Source organism: Manis javanica, chromosome 1 (genome assembly GCF_040802235.1).
Source record: "Manis javanica isolate MJ-LG chromosome 1, MJ_LKY, whole genome shotgun sequence".
NCBI lineage: Eukaryota > Metazoa > Chordata > Mammalia > Pholidota > Manidae > Manis > Manis javanica.
Window position 1 is genome coordinate 39,135,690 of NC_133156.1, and position 22,620 is coordinate 39,158,309.

Here is a 22,620-nt window from a genome sequence, read left to right on the forward strand (position 1 = left end):
AAGAGAAATCAGGAAAATAATTCCATTCACAGTTGCATCAAAAAGAATAAAATCCCTAGGAATAAACCTAACCAAGGTAGTAAAAGACCTATACTCTGAACACTACAGGACATTCATGAGAGAAATTAAAGAAGATCAATAAATAGAAACACATCCCGTGCTCATGAATAGGAAGAATTAATATTGTCAAAATGGTCATACCACCTAAAGCAATCTACAGATTCTATGCAATTTGTATCAAAATACCAACAGCATTCTTCAATGAACTATAGCAAATAGTTCTAAAATTCATATGGAACCACAAAAGACCCTGAATAGCCAAACAATCCTGAGAAGGAAGAATAAAGCTGGGGAAATTATGCTCCCCAACTTCAAGCTCTACTACAAAGCCACAGTAATCAAGACAATTTGGTACTGGCACAAGAACAGAACCATAGACCAATGGAACAGAACAGAGAGCCCTGATATAAACACAACCACATATGGTCAATTAATATATGATAAAGGAGCCATGGACATACAATGGGGAAATGACATCCTCTTTAACAACTGGTGTTGGCAAAACTGGACAGCTACATGGAAGAGAATGAAACTGGATTACTGTCTAACCCCATACACAAAAGTAAACTCGAAATGGATTAAAGACTTGAATGTAAGTCATGAAACCATAAAACTGTTAGAAGACAACATAGGCAAACATCTCCTGAATATAAGCATCAGCAGCTTCTTCCTGAATGTATCTCCTTGAGCAAGGGAAACAAAAGTAAAAATGAACACATGGGACTACATCAAACTAAAAAGCTTCTGTATGGCAAAGGACACCATCAACAGAAAAAAAAGGGATCCTACAGTATGGGAGGATATCTTTGTAAATGACATATCCGACAAGGGATTAACATCCAAAATATATAAAGAACTCACACGCCTCAACATTCAAAAGGCAAATAACCTGATTAACAAATGGGCAGAGGATATGAAGAGACAATTTTCCAAAGAAGAAATTCAGATGGCCAACAGACACATGAAAAGATGCTCCACATCACTAATCATCAGGGAAATGCAAATTAAAATCACAATGAAATATCATCTCACACCAGTAAGGATGGCCAGCATTGAAAAGACTAAGAACAACAAATGCTGGCGAGGATGCAGAGAAACTGGAACCCTCCTACACTGCTGGTGGGAATGTAAGCTAGTTCAACCTTTGTGGAAAGCAATATGGAGGTTCCTCAAAAAACTAAAAACAGAAATACCATTTGACCTGGGAATCCCACTCCTTGGAATTTATCCTAAGAATACAAGTTCTCAGACTCAAAAAGACATATGCACCCCGATGTTTATTGCAGCACTTTTTACAGTAGCCAAGATATGTAAGCAACCTAAGTGTCCATCAGTAGATGAATGGATAAAGAAGATGTGGTCCACATACACAATGGAATACTATTCAGCCATAAGAAAGAAACAAAGTCTACCATTTGCAACAACATGGATAGAACTGGAGGATATTACGCTCAGTGAAATAAGCTAGGCAGAGAAGACAAGGGCCAAATGATTTCCCTCATTTGTGGAGTATAACAACGAAGCAAAACTGACTGAACAAAATAGCCGCAGACTCAGACTCCAAGAAGGGACTAGTGGTTACCAAAGGGGAGGGGTTTGGGTGGGCGGGTGGGGAGGGAGGGAGGGAGGGAGAAGGGGATTGAGGGGTATGATGTTTACTACACATGGTGTGGGGGATCACAGGGAAAACAGTGTAGCACAGAGAAGGCAAAAAGTGGATCTGTGGCATCTTACTACAGATGGACAGTGACTGCATTTGGGTATGGGTGTGGACTTGATAATATGGGTAAATGTAGTAACTACATTGTTTCTTTAAGTGAAACCTTCATAAGCGTATGTATCAATAATACCCTAATAAAAAATTTTTTAAAATACTTTAATAAAAAATATATTTTAAAAAAAGACAAAAAAAATGGATCTGTGGACAAAGCCTACAAAGAAAAAAACCTATGAAAAAGTGCTGGGGGGAGGAGAAGCACATCTATTTATAATTTTATTTATACAATGAAAAATTTCATCCTTTCCTTTTCTTATTTTTAAGGAAAGAAAAACAACTCTTCACTTGCTAGGGAACTGTACAATGGCTGGGCTGATTGAATTCTGCTGAGGATCAGCTTCCACTTCCCTGGCTCAGCAGCCTGTGTGTTGTATCAGTGCAGTGTCTGCACATATAAAAGCTTTCTGAAAAGACAGCTTTGGCGGGAGGGCCAGAAGGTAAGGGTGTCAAGTTGCTCTCTGCCCCTTGGCAAGCTGCAGAACACTGCTGCCTCAACAGAACACTATTCCCTAGGAATGCCAGCCCCATCCCAAAACTACTTCCTATTTCCAGCTGTTTTGTTTTGTTTCTTTTGTTTTTGTTTTCTTAAATCATGTTAACTTTTAAAATCTCCATTTTTATTTTCTTCTAAAACAGTACTCTCATTTTGTGAAAAATACTCTGGAAGTATTAATAGGTATTATGTGAGAAAAGTGTTCTGTGATAAGGTTTGGGAAATGTTACATAAAACAAAAGTAACTTTATTACTTCAACAATTCTCAGAGACTTTACTAGTCTAATGTGCATTGGTGAATCTCCAAGAGAGGACTACATTAAACATCTCCACAACATTGGGAACAGCATACCTTTTCTCTAGAGCAATTTGTAAGGGTCCCCAAAACCCACTTCAGTACAAACTATTTTCTAAAATTGCCTTTCTCAAACTTCCAAAAATACTGTCCGATTTTACCTTTCATCTTACCATTCTTGTTTTTAACTTACTTTTTATTTCTTACCTAATTAATAGCTTTTCCTTTAACCTTTGACGTTTTTAAACTCTTATCTGTTGGATGACTTTCAGCCTTTTATCTTGATTTACATCTCATTTATTTTTATTGTATTTTTAAAAAACTCCTAATTGATCTTTACTGTTGATGCTAGTTTTCTATCTTGTTTAAGTCTCATCTGTCTTACTCTTTCTGTATCTTTTTTTCCACTGGGTTTAAAAAATGTTTAAACTTTATTCTAATCCCTTCAGTTTTCTATTTTTAGTTTAAAGTTTTAATTTCTTAATCCCCAGTTAATAATCCTATGTGAAATATCTATGTTGTTTTCCTGCATATTTTATTTTATGATATTTTTATAAAGAACAGCTAACCAAATAAAAATGGGGCAAAGAGCTCAGAAAAAGAGACAATGGCCTCTCTCCACGGCCCCTTAATGTTCATACCAACAGCAGCTTTCAAGCAGAGGCAACATTTTTCATAAGGATCAATTAAATGCACATATGAGATGCTGAAAAAGAAATGAGATTTATCAAGTTCCAAGGGCAAAAAAATTGTTCTTACAAATTAAGACTCCTTTTTAAGAATAAAATGTTAGTTTCTGTGTACTTGAGAAGTATCAATATGAAGGCAGCTTCACTATGTTTCTTCCTGAAAAATGATCTCAGGGCACACCATAAAGCTGGGCAGGCTGCATGCATTCGTTGAGATGTTTGGAGTCATCTCTGGGAGCCTTTTGCCTTGCCTAATTCCCATTAATTTCCTAGACCTGTTCATTCGGCATTAAAAATAAAGGCACTCTCCTCTAGCATAGACTCCTAACAAAAGCCATTTATTAATCTATTTCAGGAGTATTTTCTTTTTACTAATCCTCTAAATCATCACCAGATTCACCAGGCTAACATGAAATGTTGGCCATGTTAGTCCATCACAAATTCACCACCAACTTCCCGTCCATACTGTTCTGCATCAGAGGACCGTACTATCCAGGGGTTTGGCTTGAACATCATTATTGATGACTTCTCTCTGCTCTTCCTATTCAGCACTTAATACATTCCCTGGCCTTTTCAACTCTATTTCCTAGTCTGTTGTCTCTCAGACACGTCCATCCCCTTCTTCCTACCTATACTGCCACTACCTTTTTCCATGGTCACCACCATATCTCACGTGGATTATTGCCAACAACTTTGTAACTAGTGTTTCTGCTGCTCCTCTATCTCCCACCAGGCTGAAGTCAAAGCAAACTCTTGCTGGAATAAAAATCCTATCTAAGTGAGCTTCCATTTGAAATCCAGCAAAGGCTTCTTTACTACCTTTAAGATGAAGTCCAAGTTCCTTAACACAACAAAAAGGCCCTTCATGTGAGATACCAATTCATTTCTTCAGTCCTATTATTGTCATTCTCAAGTCCAGGTGTTTACACAGGTGGTTCTGTTTCTAAGTACTCCGTCCACCCATTTTGCTCCCACCTAATTCTCCCTCATGATCAGGTTTTAGCTTAAGTGCCACTTCCTCCAAGAAATCTTTAATTCTGGGGGATGTGCCTATGTGCTCTTCGTAGCATGCTGTGTTTTCTATTATCTTGAACTAAAACTAAAACCAGCATACTATACCACTCTGGACCAAAAACCAGAGCACTTAAAGTGTCTCACTCACTTAAAGATCCCCAGTGCCTGATTCTACAGTATGAGAGAATATATATGTAAATGACATATCCGACAAGCTTTTAACATCCAAAATTTATAAAGAACTTACACGCCTCACCCAAAAGCATATAACCTGATTAACAAATGAGCAGAGGATATGAAGAGACAGTTCTCCAAAGAAGAAATGCAGATGGCCAACAGACACATGAAAAGATGCTCCACATCACTAATTATCAGGGACATGAAAATTAAAATCACAATGAGATATCATCTCACACCAGTAAGGATGGCCAGCATCGAAAAGACTAAGAACAACAAATGCTGGCAAGGATGCAGAGAAAGGGGACCCGCCTACACTGCTGGTGGGAATGTAAGCTAGTTCAACCATTGTAGAAAGCAATATGGAGGTTCCTCAAAAAACTAAAAACAGAAATACCATTTGACCTGGGAATCCCACTCCTTGGAATTTATCCAAAGAATACAAGTTCTCAGACTCGAAAAGACATATGCACTCCTATGTTTATTGCAGCACTTTTTACAATAGCCAAGATATGTAAGCAACCTAAGTGTCCATCAGTAGATGAATGAATAAAGAATATGTGGTACACATACACAATGGAATACTATTCAACCATAAGAAACAAATCCTACCATTTGCAACAATATGGATGGAGCTGAAAGACATTATGCTGAGTGTAATAAGCCAGGTGGAGAAAGACAAGGGCCAAAGGATTTCCCTCATTTGTGGAGCATAACAACGAAGCAAAACTGAAGGAACAAAATAACAGCAGACTCAGAGACTCCAAGAAGGAACTAGTGGTTAACAAAGAGGAAGGGTGTGGGAGAGTAGGTGTGGAGAGAGGGAGATGGGTATTGAGGGGTATTATGTTTAGTACACATGGTGTGGGGGATCACGGGGAAACAGTGTAGCACAAAGAAGGCAAATAGTGACTCTGTGACATCTTACTACACTGATGGACAGTGCCTGCATTGGGGTATGGGTGGGGACTTGATAATATGGGTAAATGTAGACATGATTTTTTCATGTGCAACCTTCGTAAGAGTATATATCAGTAATATCTTAATAAAAAATTTAAAAAAAGATCCCCAGTGCATGGAACAGCTTTGGTGACAGCAGATGTTCAGTAAATATTTACTGAGTAATTGAACAAAAGAACTAAAGTTCTTAAATGGCTTCTTTCCTTTGACTAGAAAATTCTTAACTGAACTGGCCTCAACCTACCTGTCTAACCTTTTCTCCCACTATTAATGTTTCATTTCCTTTATAGGATAATTACATTGCATTACTAGCTGAAATTTAAACACATTTTTAGTTTCTTATCTTAGTAACTGTTCATTTCTGGAATTCCCCTCTCCTTTCAGTTACAATCCAACTTAATTTTTAACAAGATGCAACAAAAACAAAGCCTTTCTGATCCTTTCCAACAAGTAATCTTCCCTTCCTATGATGAAACAAACATCACATTTATAACTCCTATGTATTATATTCTGCCCTGTACAATGGCTATATATGAATTTATCTTAATTCCCTTAATACACTGTTTTTAAAAAGCAAGTAGAGCTGATTCTCATTTTTTGAGGACTCTGTACCTGCAAGTTTGTTTGCTCACTACAATGTATTTGTAACATATTTAAATCAATACTCAAAGCACTTTTCATGGTCACTGGTGAACATGTACAGAACAGCAAAACTTTTAGGTCATTCATTGCACATATGAACAGCTGAGTTCCAAAGGGTGATGCTCTGGCTTGTTTCAGTTGTCATACTGTTAGCAGATATCCTTTCTCTGGTCTATTCAGTACCATATTTTTCATATCTTTGTGCTTTCTGCTGGTGATTTCAGTTTAATATGGCCCCAAGCCTAGTACTGAGATGCTGTGTAGTGTTCCTAAGCATAAGAAGGCTGTGATGTGCCTTACAGGGAAAATAACTGTGTTAGATGAGTTTTGTTCAAGAATGAGGTATAGTGTGTTTGGGTGTGTTCAATGTTAAAGAATCAACTATATGTGTGTGTGTATATGTATGTTAAATGAGGTTTCTTTGAGCAGAAACACACAAAAACAAGCACTGAATGGTTGATGAAAATGTGACCAGAGGCCTGCAGGAACCTAACCCTGTTAATTCCCATAAGAACAATGACTCAGCATTTGGCAATTCAGTTTGTGGTGACTTTATAGACCATAACTACCTCAAATAACAAGGACTGACTGGGGGTAAAATTGAAGTACTTCCAGAATCTCTAACCTGGCTTTAGTGCATCTCCATACAATAGGTGTTTCCAAGGGGTGGAGAGAAGTAGTCCATTTCCATATCAATAGGCAATTACAAGGGTGAGAGAGGCTTATCTGGACTGGAGATGCTGGGTGGGGGTCTCTTCTGCAGCCTAGTTGCAAGAGACACAGGGGAGCAAAAGTGGTCTGCTTGTAAGAAATAAATGGGTTTCTCCCACTTTATTTCTCCCTTTGACTGATTTTGGTTTCAAAGGTATTTTTCCCCAGGATTTTCCTCCCAGAGTTAGACTGACTGTTCTATATATTAAGCATATTTTCCCCCTCAATGCCAAACAATGAGTACCTCACATAAAACGTGTAATAACTGACTAGTGAATATATAAATTAAATCTATGATCTCTTGGTAACAGAAAGGGGAATGGAAGAGAGGGAAGCTGAGATAAAGATGCGAGTAGAGGGAACTAAAATAAACACCTCCTGAACAACAAAGAAAAAGACATGAGAATATACCCACCCTCACAAATGTTCTTTTACAGGCTATTATACAATAATTCAATCCAAGTCTCTTGTGGACATGACCAGAAAGACTTAATTTGTTATATCCCTAAAATTACCCTACTGACCCCTAGATAAGACTTAAAATGTTAAGACACCCTGGCAAAGACTTACATATCCCACAAAAACATGTGAAGAGCTAAACATGAAATCTAAGGCTAAAAAAAAATACTTCAAAAACTTTAAATCTCCTATTCATTCTTGGTGTCAACTATGGAGTTGGGATCCATCAGATTTCCCTTTTATAGATGTTGTGATTCTTATGTACAAGCAGCCCTCACCTTGCATGGCACCTTGTTAACTGAAACTTGTACACACTGAAACCATGTCCTTAGTTTGCATCATCGGTTGCCACAGAAGAGCTGTACAAAGCCGACTGTACAGAAGTAATTTCTGTGAGTTCCCATCAAAGTAATGCAAATAGCAAAGGCAAATGAGCATACTGTATTCCATAAGGTGGCCATATTTATTTGTTTATTGGTTTTTAATACTTATATGGGACAGGCAATGTCCTAAAGTCTTCTACAAGCAATTCACCTAATCCTCTTAATAACTCTATGAGGCAGATACTATCAACTCCATTTTACAAATGAGGAAACTGAGGCACAAAGAGGTTTAAGTATCTCTACTAAGTGATGTGCTTAAGATTTGAACCTGATCTGACTCTAGACATAAATATCTAGAGCTTATACTCCCTATTACAATCATGATTTTAACCACTTCCCCCTTCTCTTGGACCCCACTCTGATCCATTATTTATCTCAACACCAACATCATGCTTGGCAAGTGGAATTATTTCACTCCCTTGCTCACCAGCTTCTAGTAAAAATGAGAGTGATTTTAGAGAGAAGTATCGTTTCAATAATGCAGCCTCCTTCCAGAATAAAAAATCCAACTCCAGATGTTGCTACATAACCTAATAACACAATTTGTTTTATCTTGCCTAGAAGCCACAAAACTGCAAATAGTAATAAAAATGAAACCCAGAATAAAAGCGCCAGCCTTCTGAAGCCCTCTCAACTGACCAGTGATGGAGACCTAGCTGCACCCTTTACTGCGCCCCCTTCTCAGCATGAAGCAGCCAGAGCGGTCATCACCCCTCTTCCCTAGCAGCAGCTAGAGTCTCTATCTGTAGAAGAAAGAATGAGATATCATACTTAAAATAAATCCAAACTCCATGCAAGAGTCTACAAACCTGAGACTACCCTCTTCTTTCATGCTCTTTCCACACTGTTCTCTAACTTACTGACCAGCTCTTTCCCCACTTGGAGTCTTTGTTCATTCTGTAATATCCTCTCTCTGAAATACTTTCCTCTACTCTCTGTGCTCTACTTTAAATGCTTTTAAGTCTTAATAGAGATGCCATATCCTCAGAAAGGCCTGCTTCAACCACCCTACTTAAAAATAGCCCTATTCTGGTGAAGGGGGGAGCCTAGTAAACATAATGTTCTTCATGTCATTGTAGATTAATGATACCAAAATTTTAAAAAAATTAGATAAAAAAAATACACAGGTAGAAAATTATAAGAATAGAGCTGAATGAAGAAATAAAAAAATGACTATAAAAAAATAGCCCTATTCATCATTCTCTACTTCAGCCCCTCTTCTTCACAAAACTTAAAAAATATATTTTCCTTACTTGTTCTCTTTATCATTTCCCATCAAAGCTTGTTTACTATTATACTTTCAGTATCTGAAAGAGTTCCAGATCAATAAATATTCATTAAATAAATAAACCAGGTTATCCTGTGACCTCCTACAAGTATACCTCATTCTCTTTGACATATGGGTAATCTGACATAAGCAGCAGACCTATAATTGGACTCTTCTTTATTGGTGATTATATAAGAATTAAGAATATACTTTTAATTCACTAAAAGATGATTATCGTCATATACTCTTAAAAAAATGATTGTTGGCCCCATGTAGTCGCTGGGCACAGACTTCAGAGCCACCTGTGCGATAGACTGACAGCTCTGCCTGGGAGAGACTGACACTTGCCAGTTGGTGGTGGGACCCCATGTGGCAGTGGACCTCCACTTGGGAAAAAGGTCAATGCCTAAGGTGCACCCAGCACGAGCTGACAGCCCCACCTCGCTCACCCAGTCCCTGCAGAAGACCCACCCCATCCAAACTCCTAGAGAAACCTCACTGAATATGGAGCGCTCCCATCAGGAATACCAACATAACTCCCCAAGAAACTGAAACTGGGAGGCAACAGAAACCCAAGGCAATGCCTGTAGTTCCCCAGCCAACAAGGGGACTCCCCACGAAGAGGAGCTGGCAAGTCCACACAAGAGGAAGGCCCTGCTCCAGATCTGCCTGCTTGGTTACCCCATTCCAGATTCTGCCTTTAGTTTATCGGGGCAGTATATGAGGTTTCTTTGAGCAGAAGTCTGAGTCTCCAGCCCAAGGAGATCAGACTGCAGCAGGTCACAAGTAAGCGATAGGATCACTCAACCATGATGCAGGGATACTGGGGAGTCATGTGGTCACCGTCATCTGCAGGGTCACCCACGTGAATGCAGTTTGCAGATGGAAGACTATGGATTGCAGACTATCAAGAGTGAAGATCATAACGACTATGGGCTTGCAGATTCTCAGCTTCCTTAACTGCGTGAGCCAATTCCTAAAATTAATCTCCTTTAATCCGTATCTATACCCATACCTATACCTATATCTGTATCTCCTATTTCTTGCTTCTCTGAATACTCAGTGGGTTTTGCTACTTTAAATGTTAAACAGATGCAAATACTCATGTGAGCCCAAAGGTACTGAATGGAGTCCTCTAGTGAGTTACTAGAATCTGCATCAGGGACCTGAGGCAGTGGTCGTATTGTGCTGCAGGGGAGGAAGGACTCACTGCCGCCTCCTTCCTGCTCCACAATTCCAGCTTTGTCTCCACATGCTGGCTGAATACAAAACACAATCCAGGTAAGTCTACACATTTAATTCTCCTACTGGGGAAAATCAACATATTTTTGTCATTAAGATCTCCATATTATGATGTAGAAAGAAAAGGATTTTTCATTCCCTTTAGATATGAATAAATTAAAAAGAAAACACACATCTGAAAAATGTTACCAGTCTAGAAGAAATGTTAATTATCCTTATAAATCCCAACATGGCCGAAGGGATACTACCTATGTTAAAATTCAAGCATCAAATCCATAACCAGCAAATTTTTCAGGCTCCTCTACTCTTAATGTTCAAATTACCCATACGTATTTTATTTACTTAAGATTGTGTAATGTTGTTGCTTTTAAAAATATTAACACATATATACATGTATTATTATTTAATTGTTGGGAAAGTGTCATTCTCAAAATATGACCAGCTTTTTCCAATTCAAGTCAAAAGGATTTTATATTCCAAATGAATTAATATATTTAGTGTGGGGGTAAAGTAGATGTAAATCTCCATTTAATATACAATTCTAAGATTATCTACAGAAAATTAATCCTCAATACTTTTATCTACAAATATCATAATCACAGGTATTTTATTTTATACTTGTTTGCCAAATAAAGTGCTAACCTCCAGCATTCTAATTAGAATACTGCTTCCATAAGTGAGACAAATTACTCAGTAATCAGCTGCTAGTATAAACAATTCAAAAGCCAAACAGGAGTTATAATAAAACAGAAGCATATAAATTATAGGTAGATAGCTGTAACAGGAAATACCACTAAGAAGAGTACATTCTATGGGAACACTTTTTTGACACAATCAGATTATCTACAATATACACACTTGTATAGCATATGTTTTGATTTTTTACCTTTTCATACTCGATCTATGGAAAGCAAATGACATTGTGGAGGTGGGAAATGCAGAGAGAACAGCACTGTAGCATCTTCCACAAATTTTATCTTCTTAAAAATATAAAAAGAAAACCTTGAACATTAATGATATATAAACTACTTCCAAAGAGCTCTCTGTCCCATGGGCCAACTCTTTGTACTACAGGTGTTCCTACATGCTAAGAAGTTGTATCATTATCTCAATTATGACAAAAATTTCTCTTAATCTATTATGTACTCTCTATTTTAGAAATCTGCATCATCATTAAAAGAAATCAAAACCAGGTGTCCTTGGACAAATGGCTGACTCCAGGACTAAAGTAGTAAAAGCATAGGATAAGCATGAAACGTCTTGTGTGAGAAAGTGGAAAAGTGCTTTAAAAAATAAAAGGGCATGTCAAAAGGACACGGGCCAGCTTTACAGGGCTCGCACCAGTCAAATTTGTGACAATTTGAATTATCAAAGCAAGTAAAGACAGTAACAGATTATAACATATTGATTAAAGTGAAAATCCCTGAGGTAGGGATGAAGGGGAAGAGGGAATAAAAAATGAGAGCTCTTACTTACAATAAATTGATGAATATGGAGAGGAGGGTGGAGTGGGGGGAGGTGTTACCATCTGTAACCATTACAGTACAGCTCAAGGAAGAAACACCAGTAGATGCTAAGGCCAGCGGGGAGTTTGATGAGGAGAGGTCTCAAAGTACCTCCCCACAGATTGCTTAACAGTTGCAATGCGAAAGGCAGTTAACTATATGGTGGAAGAACCAGACAACACCTTTACTGTTGTAAATTACTAGCACACCCAATCCTACTTGCTAGAAAAACTTTTAGTAAAATATTTGGTACAAAATTGTGAAAATTGTTTTGGAAATCTTAGTTATTACAAATTCAACTGTGTATCTACATATTGGCAATTCAAGTACAAGTTCCTCAAACGCAATTTCTAATAAATCTTAAAAGCCTAAATAAACTCCCAAGGTCCATTTTTTGTTAAAGTATGGGAATAATATTCCTATTCAACAACCAAAACACTCCTATACTCTGTACTTAAAGCAGCTTCACACTCACATTGTTTTATGTGTAAGTTTAATTGTGAAACAAATCTTTCCTATTGCTGACACTTGCTTAAGGGCACTTGCATGGGTTATTTGGTAAATCCATTTTTTTTTTAAGAGGGGAGAGCATAATGTTCTTCTTTTCAAGCAGTATCGTGTTAAACTGGCTTCAGAAGCAGATCAAATACCCAAGTGATTAAAAAATTAGTATTGTGTTAGAATTTCATTTGCATTAGCAGATCACAATTCTAGTTTCTATAGGTATGATAAAATAGCCATTAATTTAGTAATAAAAATTTACCATTAAAGATCTTTGCTAACATTCAATTTCCTATTAGAACTACTCTAAGGAATAATAAAAGGTCTTTGTTCATCTAGCTCTTTTAATTTAGGGTTACAGCTTTTAAAAACTGTCTCACAATGACAAAACCAAAAAAAAAAGCAGCAAAGAACAAGAATGTAATGAGAACACGATGGTAAACATTTTATTATATATTAACTAATTTAATTTTAACAATCTTGGAAGGTAGACTTACCTCATTTTATACAGCAGAAGTGGACAATGTCTCTTGACATGACGTTTTCCCTCCAATTAACCCGGAACCTCTCATTTAAAAATAAAATTGAAACCCAAGGAAGTTTGCCCAGCTTGGGCATACTCACAACAAATCATCTTTTTAGATATGTGGAACCCTACTTCAAATACCCAAAATTACTGTAATTTTATTGAATATATTATCTGCCTCCTTCAGGAAAAAAAATCTACAATAAAGTACTAAAATTAGCTAACTTAAAAAAAAAATCCATAAAACCCTCCAAAGAGAATGATCAAATGACGAGACATGCTGCACTGGGACAATATGTGAAAATTATATCTGTAAACACAAATGCGTTATATTGTACAATTTGATTACATGACTTGAGTTTTTTCACTTCTGATTAAGTTCAGATGCACTGCCAAAGATCAAACCCTAACCACAAGTATGTAACTAAAATTCTTATCAACAGAATGACCAAATGAGAAATCCTGCACCTCAACAGTAATATCTGTAAAAACTACCTCTATGAGAATTCAAATACTTGGTATTTTGTTAAACTTTAGTCAGTAATAGTTTTTTTTTTCATTTTTTACCTGTGACTGACTATAAGATTTACCCAAATGCATTCCCCAATTCCAAAAACTAGACTTCAACTTTTCAGACATGAAGGAAATTGTTTCCGTAAGAACCACACTATTAAACCTTTGAAACCTTTATAATTTATTATTTCCCCTCAAGCTCTTAAAACCCCAAACATTTATACTTCAAATTATTTAATTAGGATTATGTGATAGGAGTAGAAAGGGGACCTTCTGCAACAGAACAGCTTCTCCAAAGGTGTTCACTGTCACCCTATGCTTGGAATCAACTTATCAGTGAGCCTACATCATTGGACCTCTGTCAGATTTATCACTCCATTTTTGAAACCTTTTTCAGCCTCACCTTCCTTTCAGCAAGTATACTTTTTACAAATACCAGGACCCACCTCTTTAGTGAAGCTTTTGTTCAGTCTTGCTTCTCATTCTGATTTTCTACAGTATTTTTGCCTTATAGCTCCAATTCATATATCATGTCATCTTGTTATGTTCTTTCTTTTTCATGTGTTTTTCATGTGCATCCACTTGACATAATCATAAGCTGCCCCTGGAACCATAAGATGTCTCCCATCTTACAGTACTCTACTGGGCTTGTGGCATTTAATAAGCACTCACTGAAGAAACCTTCTAAGGTATGGCCGCAATTAATAAGAACACCAGTAATGTATTTTCAGTTACTGTATAACATTTAAGTATTTACAACCTATGACAAAAATACACTACTTGGAAAGACATATATTGGACTAAGGAAAATTACTCTGGATCTAAGAAAAATTGGGAAAAGTTGTGCATAAATCACACACTAATAATGACACAGCACTACAGGCACAGCAAACTGACCACAATACAAAGATCACAGGATAATGTGAAACTTTAATTGAAGTTGTGAAAGCTGGTTACAGAGGACTACTGATTCTGAAGCACATAATGCAGCTCATGAATGCCAACATTTTTTTAGGATTAATTATAGTAAGTACCTTCATTAGGACAGCTAAGATTTTCTTTTTCACCCATAAAAACATCTGTTTGCTTTCCTTTTGTTGAGGGGCATCCAACTTACAGTCATTTATTCAGAGCACAGCAAGAGGTCAGAAAAACTTTTTTTAATGACACGTACATACATAGGGAAAAAAATAATAAACACTCTCACTGAATTTGGTTCAGAAACCTAAGAATTATAAAGTTTTTCTAAGTAATTTTTAACTTGTATAATGTGTACACTAAAAATTCACCTCTACTATAGTGAAATATGACAATTTTTAAAGTAATGTCTTGCTAAAGTTGGCAGAAACTGTTAAATATATGTTCTGAAAGCAAACATCTAGATTTAAATCTAGAATTTCTTTTCTAGGTGTTTTACTTTGGGCAAGTTCTCTGTAGCCAGTTTCCTCATTAGTCAACTAAGAACAGTAATGTCATCACTGTTCTTGGCATGCGGCAAATGCTCAAAAATGATTAGCTTTTATTAGAAATATCTGGACTTAAAAGTCCCTGCCCTCAAGAAACTTACATCTCAGAGACAGCAGACAAATACATATAAATAAAGGAAGCAGTAGAGAAAAAGAGTGTTATGTGTGAATGCATGCTATTTTACATAAGAACTGCATCCTGAGAGAAACGGAGCGGTGGTGGATGAAGTCTGAGGGGGCAGCAGAGAGTCAGATCAAGTAAAGGCTGGTAAGCATTTGAGACAACGAGCTATTGGAGATTCTGAGATTTGACAGTATTTTTAAAGAATCACTCTTGTATGGAAAACAAATTACAAGGTTAAAATTTTTATATGGCTTCACTGAGAAACGAGCCACACTTCAAAAGCCCTTTCAGTACCAAACTTAAAAACCAAACCCATTAAATGAAGGATACTACTTAATCATGTATTTCAACTGCAAATAAAAAGTTTTAATTATACCTCCTTAGGTCAGTTTAAAAAAGTGACAACTGAAGAATGAATGTAAGAAAAAGTAATAGAAAAAAAGCTCAGTATCTCTATTTGCTTGGTTCTTTAGTGATTTGCTAAAAATGCATGAAAATAAATGGCAAGAAATGCAAGAAACTGAATTTTCAATGCACGTCTTTTTTCTACCATAAAAATATAAGGCTATATGGATGAAAATTTTTGAAACAATTCAAAAGCATACACACACATTTACTATATATTGATGAATTATAAAAAATTATAATAGAATTATGCAGAACTTAAATAGTCTCCTATGAATTTAGAAACTAAATAAAATTCATGTCAAAAGAAGACATCCTAAAATGACTGGCTAACTAGACCCTTTCAAGTAAAGCACAAAACATGCTTGTCTACTGTTGCACATTAACAAAATCACTCCTTTAATAATTCATTACCTAAATCTATCCACAGGTCATAAATAGCTATAAATTGGTTCCAAAATGGGAATACAATGTATTTAATTTTCAGGCTAAAGAGCTCTGGTAAGCCAAAAGAATTTCTTGCCAATTTGGGAGAATGGACTGAATAACTGGAAAACCCTTTCTGTAATGTGTTTTCCTTGTATATACTACTCTTCTACTGTCAGAGACCAAGAATTTGATGCCATACTTTAAAGGCTTCTTTTTCTTTATATTGTTCAGTCTCTTTAAGGATAAACTGTCAACTTCAATTTGCCTTCATAAATCTTTTTTACGTTTTAGAAGAAATGTTTTGCATTAGCAGTATCTTTAAAATGTTGAGAAAACACAGAACAGAAATTAGCAGATGGAAATTGCAGTATGGCTTTCCAAAGATTATTCCTCAATATGTCTTTTGAAAGGTTTCTATAATATCCTCTACAATATTAAAGTGAAAGCATTTGTGATTTGGCAAACACAAGGAACACAAAATAGAGCTATTTATGTGAGTTTTTGCATATGTAGGTTAAGATGTTCATTCACAGGAAGTTTCAGGGAAGTGCCCACTGAAAAACGATTAATGGATTAAGACACAGTTCTAATATACATGTAAGTAATCTAGTCTGACAATATTTTCCTTATTCCTTCAAACACTATATTCCTTTGATATTTTAGATGTCATAAAGTATTCTGTACATTACAAAATAACAATACATATGTGTTTCAAGAGTTTATGTCAAGTATCATGCTAAGTGTTTCACATCAATTTAATCCTCACAAGAACACTGTGAAATAAATATCATCTCCATTTTATACATAGGGAAATTCAGAGATACTGTTCCTTAGTAGTGGACTTAGCATTTCAACCCTATTCTGATCTCTGAACCACAAACTGAATCCCAGGTCCATTAAATATCACCTGGTCATGCCTGTATACAGCAGGAGAGTGTGCATGGCTACCAAGTTACTATAAAAACATACAGATGGACAAACACACATAATTAGACTAACAAGGAAAGCTCACATGAAATGACACCTCAAAAAAAGCACAAACAAGTAAACAATTAAATATGGTGTCCCAGAATGTTAAGTAGTATCAGCTGAGACTGAAAAGAGTCGCTTATTTGTACACTGAAAAATGAAGTTTCAATCTATCAAGCAGTTTTGCTCCCCAAAACTGGAACTTTATCAAGTGACTAGATGCAATTCCCAATTTACAAGAAGCATAGAGATTAGAGAAACATGAAAAAAAAAACCAAAAGAATCCAATTAGCAAAATCCAGACTAAGGGATAACCAATTTCCTTCAACAAATAAATTTCAAAGGGAAAAAGATGGAGATTGAACCCATAGATTACAAGTATCAAGAGATATACCAACTAGACAGAAACATAAAAAAGAAATTATAAGGCAATTAAGAATTGAATACACACTGGACACTTGGTATTAAGTAATCATCTTTTTCAAAAAAGTGTGAAAATGGTATTTTTTTAATGATTTTAAAGATGACTCCTTACCTTCTTGAGATTGATATTTGTAGATGAAATGACACTGTCTGGGATTAGCTTCAAAATAATATGGAGTGGGGGGTGGTAGATAGAAGTACAGATGAAGCAAGATTGGCTAAATTATTGAAGCTAAGTCATGTGTACACATAGCTCATTACAATATCCCCTCCATTTTTGTATGTATTTGACATTTTTCATAATAAAAGCCAAAAAATATGAATAAATTCCAGTTAGGTAGATATAGATAAGTAAAACAATAAAATTTCTTCAAGATAAAAAGCTTTTTAAACTGCCTATACTTTTTCTCTTAAAAGAAAGTTTTAAATAAACACTGGAAATAAGAAAATAGTATAGGAGCATAGAAAAAGGCTTAACTGTGGAACCACACTGTAAAAACTAGGAGTACTAGTAAGTGGTACTTAAAATGTAAAAGGCCAAGTACTTTTAATTGATGTATCAGTAAACAGATGAAAAACTACTTGTAAACACACTAAAGGGTACAGGAAAATGTGAGAGGCAGTTAAGTGCTTTTAAAAGCACCCTAACAGAAGTACCAAAGAGACTAAACTATAGAAAACCACCCCTAAGAAATGCTGGCAGAAGATAAACCCATCTTTCTTTGGAATTAAATTCTTAGTATCTACTTTCATTCAGTTACTAAAAGATAGGAAAGATAATTAATTTATTGTTTCACTAGTTATAATTACCTAAAGTCGGTTCAAAGAAAAGTTGATACGGGAAGACTAATAAGCTGACAATAATCTTCGCTTTCAAGTTCTAAGAAGCAAAGTGAACAGAGATTTACTGGTAAGATAAGGAAAATATGGGGGAAAACATCTGAGAACAGAAAGCAAAGCAAAACCAACAATAAGTTGAAGTTGTGTATTTATAGAAGCAAGTTTCTTGAAGGCAGGTGTTTTACTTTTCAATGAGAAAATATAGTGCTAGTCCAATAAATAAAATTATTACCTGTTGAAATAATTGAATGAACCTTTTCTATAAAAGAAAAAGGTTCTCTCTCTGCTAGACTGGAACTGTAGTTTCTACAGCTCCAGTACATCACCTAAACATTTAGGAACTGAAAATATGCAAATAAAACCAACAAAAATCAATTTATATAAGGGAAAAATGCAAGCTATGCTTAAGAGAATAACTTAAAATTGACCATCTATAGCAGTTGCCTTAGGCCCTTGGCCAGAGCTGTCTGAATCACTCTCACAAAAAGAATAAAGACCACTGATGAAATTGATTCACCATTAATACTACACATTGTGATGAAAAGAGAAAGATTATTTGGGCTTGAATAATAAGTAGCAGTTTTTGATCTATCACTACCACGTCATCTTCACCACCATTTTTAAAATTTGGAGGAAAAAATGGAATGCAGCAACTTTCAATTTACACCATGTATGAGATACCAAAATATAAACATATTCAATTTTACAGCCTGAAATAAAGAATAGCAAGTTATAAGATGACAATGGTCAAGCTAGTCCTAGTTGGTGGAAGTGGTGCCACTACTATCATTTCCCGCCACAGCTGCCTTTCATTCAAGTTGAGTATGAGTGGGAAGAAACTGGCACTCCAAGCTCAGGCTGGCCTATGGTGTTTATCTGCTTTTCCTCGTTTCACGTGTTCTGCGAAACAGTGCCATTTACCACCACCAGGAGGTGCAACAATTGTGGAAACTGTCTCCCTTGTCTTCAAGGTCTCAAAAGGCAATATTTGAGATATCTCATTATATTTAAAAACTGCCATCATAATGGATCTAACAGTAGATCCAGGGAACACACTTTGAAACAGTACATTTTTCTTTCTGAAGTAAACTTCACTGGGTAGGAATATACGCTAGATAAAAGTTATAGTTTTATGAGTCATAGGATGCACTTATTTACTGCATAAAGCATTTAAATATAACATTTTTGATTACCACTTTCTAATTTCCCTTTTCAGCCAAAACTATCTTTGGAGGATAATGACTTTCCAAAATTCATCTGCTACTATGAAATACTACTAATTTTTTTCTACCCAATAGCAATTTACATCTCCAAATAATCAGCAAAGTTGGAAAAAGTCTTAACACTGGTCAAATCCCCTCAATTTTACAGATAAGGAATCCACAGTCTGGAGATACATGTGATTCTGCCTCATTACATATATGGTTGGTTAAAAGGCAGTGTCAGAACCTAAACCCAGGTCTCCAAAACTTCTAACCAGTGCCCTTTGTATCGTAACTAACCTGCATTCTATTCATCCAAGCTCTCAGAACAGTCCTTAATCATTTCATTGTTTCCTCATTAGCAAGTTCCCTCATCACCATATTCCCTTGATAATCAGGGCCACCATTTTATGGATCTGCTTTTCACTCCATTATGGCATTTTCAGGTGAATGAACAATTTAACTGGACACAGTGCCACAGGTACTAATTCTGTAAGATGCTTACATTTTGGGGGAAGAACTTCTTCAGTGAAAGATGAAAATTAAATTCTGAGTATTCATCAATAAAATATCTTAATATCATGTTCTAATCTTAATCTTAGTATCATGTGTCAGTCCTCCAAGAGAGCTTCAGAAAAGTCCTTGGTGTTAACATTCTTACATGTTCTTGAATAACTTGGTTCAAGTCTCCATTCTAAACTGGGTAGTAAAAAGGAAGATAGAAGTTATTTTACAGTAACAGCTCTTCCATTACATAACTTGATTACTTACATGGCAAATTTAACATGAAGCCCTTGAAGAGTAGTAACACAGGTGATAAAAACAAACAATACAAAATGAACAGCAGCAGCAAGAATATGGCCTTGATTTGCATCTACTGAAAAATGTACAGCCTCTTCAAATTTTTGAGCACCACAAATTTGGTCCTCTAAGATAACAAAGTGTTTCACAGAGGTTTTCTTCTGCTGTCCTCTGTTTGAGAGATGGTTTTGTAGAGACCTTGGACTTATAAACGATTTAAGCTGGTAGACTAGTCTTTATACGATATATTAAAAAACAACCAATGAGCCTGGATCTAGAAAAGAGCCATGATTTTATTTTATTTTTGGAAAGCAAAAGCAAAGGACATGTAAATAGCAAAATAAGCCCCAGACATCTGAGGGCTTAATGGCCAAATGAGTAAGTGCTAAAAGATAATTACTAAAGCAAATCACCCTTCAAACATGGAGTTTCTCTTAATGGAGTTTAGCTCACTCTCAAAGAAAAACATCTGTTATATTTACCAAAAGTATGATCTAAAAATATTCTTAAGGGTTTTATATGCCATCTAAGCCCTCAAACAACATTCTAAGGCAGGGATCCATCATTATTTTCATACTGCACCTGAGAAAATTGCAGCACTTGGAGTTGAGTAACTTGCCACGGTTACACAGCTTGAACCCAGCTCTGGAGGTTCTGAAACCTCTGTTCCTTAGGCGCTCTAGCTATTGCCTTCTTGGGAGCATAGAAAATTTGAAAATACAGTTAAAACTCTAAATTCTATCTGTTGCATTATTCAGGCCACTGTGAATCATTATTTTTTTTTGGCAAAAATACTTCATTTTTGCCACCACAGTTACTGCATTATCACTAAAACCCAACAGGAAGGGTTGATTAAATTCTTAAACTCTATTTCCTGCAGGCCTAGAAGACCCTAACCTCCGTTACATCTGCTACACTCAATCTAAGTATTAAGGTTTTCTTAGTGTAGTTAAGTTTCCTAGTAACAACTAAAGTTATCTCTTAAGTCTTAAAGGAAATCAACGATGTACTAGCCATTTTGCCTGTCAAAGAAGTTAAAAGCAGATCAAAAAGGACAGAAACAAGGTTATTTTCTTCTTTAGGGGAAATTTCTCAAAGACTTGTTAATTAAACCGAATGGAACAAGTGGCCCTTCAAAAATGAAGTTGCAGTGGAAAAGGAAACAGGAAAAGAACCACAAGTTATGTGGTGATCTACTTTCACTGGTGTTGTAAAAGTAAAGTTTGAGTCTCCTCTTGAGTAACTTCAGCCTGACCACAATGGCCACTTGTTACACCTACCACCCACTTTAACACTTCAGTGCTCTGCGCCCCGACCCCCAAGTCTTTGCTGCTGCCCAGAAGGCAACCCCAAAAGACAGTCCTCCTGCCCGGGCAGTGCCCCAGGTCTGGACTGACCAAAGGGGCTGTGCCTGGAGCGGTGAGGGCAGGGTGAGGAAGGCTGGGTATGAGAGAAGGGGGCTAAAAGGACGTTTTGAAACGAGTAAGGGTCTCTTCCCAGTTGCGCCGATCAGGGCGAGGTTCCGAGCCACGGCGAGAGCCGGCCGCCGCCATGATGGAGCTGGCCGAGCCGGGGGGCGTGACGCGGCGGCCCCAGAGCACAGGGCCGGCTCCCCTTCCCCTTCCTCCCCTCCCCCGCGTGGGCCTCGGCCACGACTGCCCCCGATACTCACGCTTTATCCACCAGCTCCCGCACCTTCCACATGTTCAACATTGTGCCCTGCGCGGGCCGGGCCGCCGCCTCCCTCTCCCGCTCCCCACGGACCCGGGAACGCTTCCGCGCCGAGGCAGGTCCTGTCCAGGGTCGCCTTCGCCGCCTGCCGCCTCGAACTCCCCCAGTCGGCTCCTCTTGCCACAGCTGCGGCGCGGCCGGTGACACGTCGAGACGCTGGGGCAGAGGCACTGCGTGGAGCGGAAGTGCCCGACTTTCTGCCGTCTGCGCGCGGGGCACGCCGGGACTTGTAGTTATTTTTGCGCGCCGAGCGGGGCCGGTCAAGCTGAGAGTTGGGACGGTAAGGTCGGTACAATTTTTCTTAAACTCTCCCTGTTCCCCATTCCCCATCCCCATTCCCCTGACCTTACAGAACCAGAAACTCCGAGGGCACGGCCCAGCCATCTGTGCTTTAACAAATTCTCCGTGCTCAAGTTTCAGAACCACTGATACTGTATCTAGACACACTCAAACATGCTTTTCAAATATTAGGCATTGCTATGTTATTAATAATGATTATACGGAAGTGTGCTTGCCATATGTATTCCTCACTGACAATACCGCAGTATTTGGTTCCAAGTGTCCAAATACACGAACTTTTTCGGGCTTTAGTTTCCATCTCTGTAAGTTTAAAAGATTATATTCAAAACCGGTTCCACTCTAATTCTGTAATACAGTGGTTTTATATTTGGAGAGCTATCCGACATCCTTGTTAGATACTTTATTATAAAGCTCATAAACTCAGTTTACACTCCATGGGAAATTGTAGAAAGACAAAATTATAGCACAATGACACTCCTTAGAACTTTGTAGGTTTATATTCTTAATGCATAACTACACGTCACTGCATTTAGTGTTTTATTACAGTGGTTGTTGTCACTTCATTTTTCACTTATTCGTTTTTGACAATGCCCATGTTAAAGCTGCAAGCAGCCTTAAAGTTCATTTGATTCCAATGCTAAAATTTTACAGTTCTTTTCATCTTACAAATATTTATTGAGCATCTTCTATGTGCCAGGACGGGGAAATACAGCTGG

General features: G+C 37.1%; 1 protein-coding gene across 4 annotated transcripts in view; it reads right to left on the bottom strand.

Annotated features, from left to right (window-relative positions):
* Nucleotides 1-21,773, bottom strand: part of CLINT1 (clathrin interactor 1) — a 66,442-nt gene extending 44,669 nt beyond the window's left edge. For 2 of the 4 annotated variants that reach the window (XM_017679984.3, XM_017679967.3), the window contains exon 1: nt 21,546-21,772. In XM_017679984.3, the coding sequence (XP_017535473.2) occupies nt 21,546-21,586 (41 nt within the window). In that variant the 5' untranslated portion in view covers nt 21,587-21,772. Of the gene's footprint in view, nt 1-19,577; nt 19,772-21,545 lie in introns of all 4 variants that reach the window. The other 2 variants (XM_017679976.3, XM_037025136.2) reach the window with 2 other exon arrangements.
* Nucleotides 21,774-22,620: the final 847 nt, after the last annotated feature.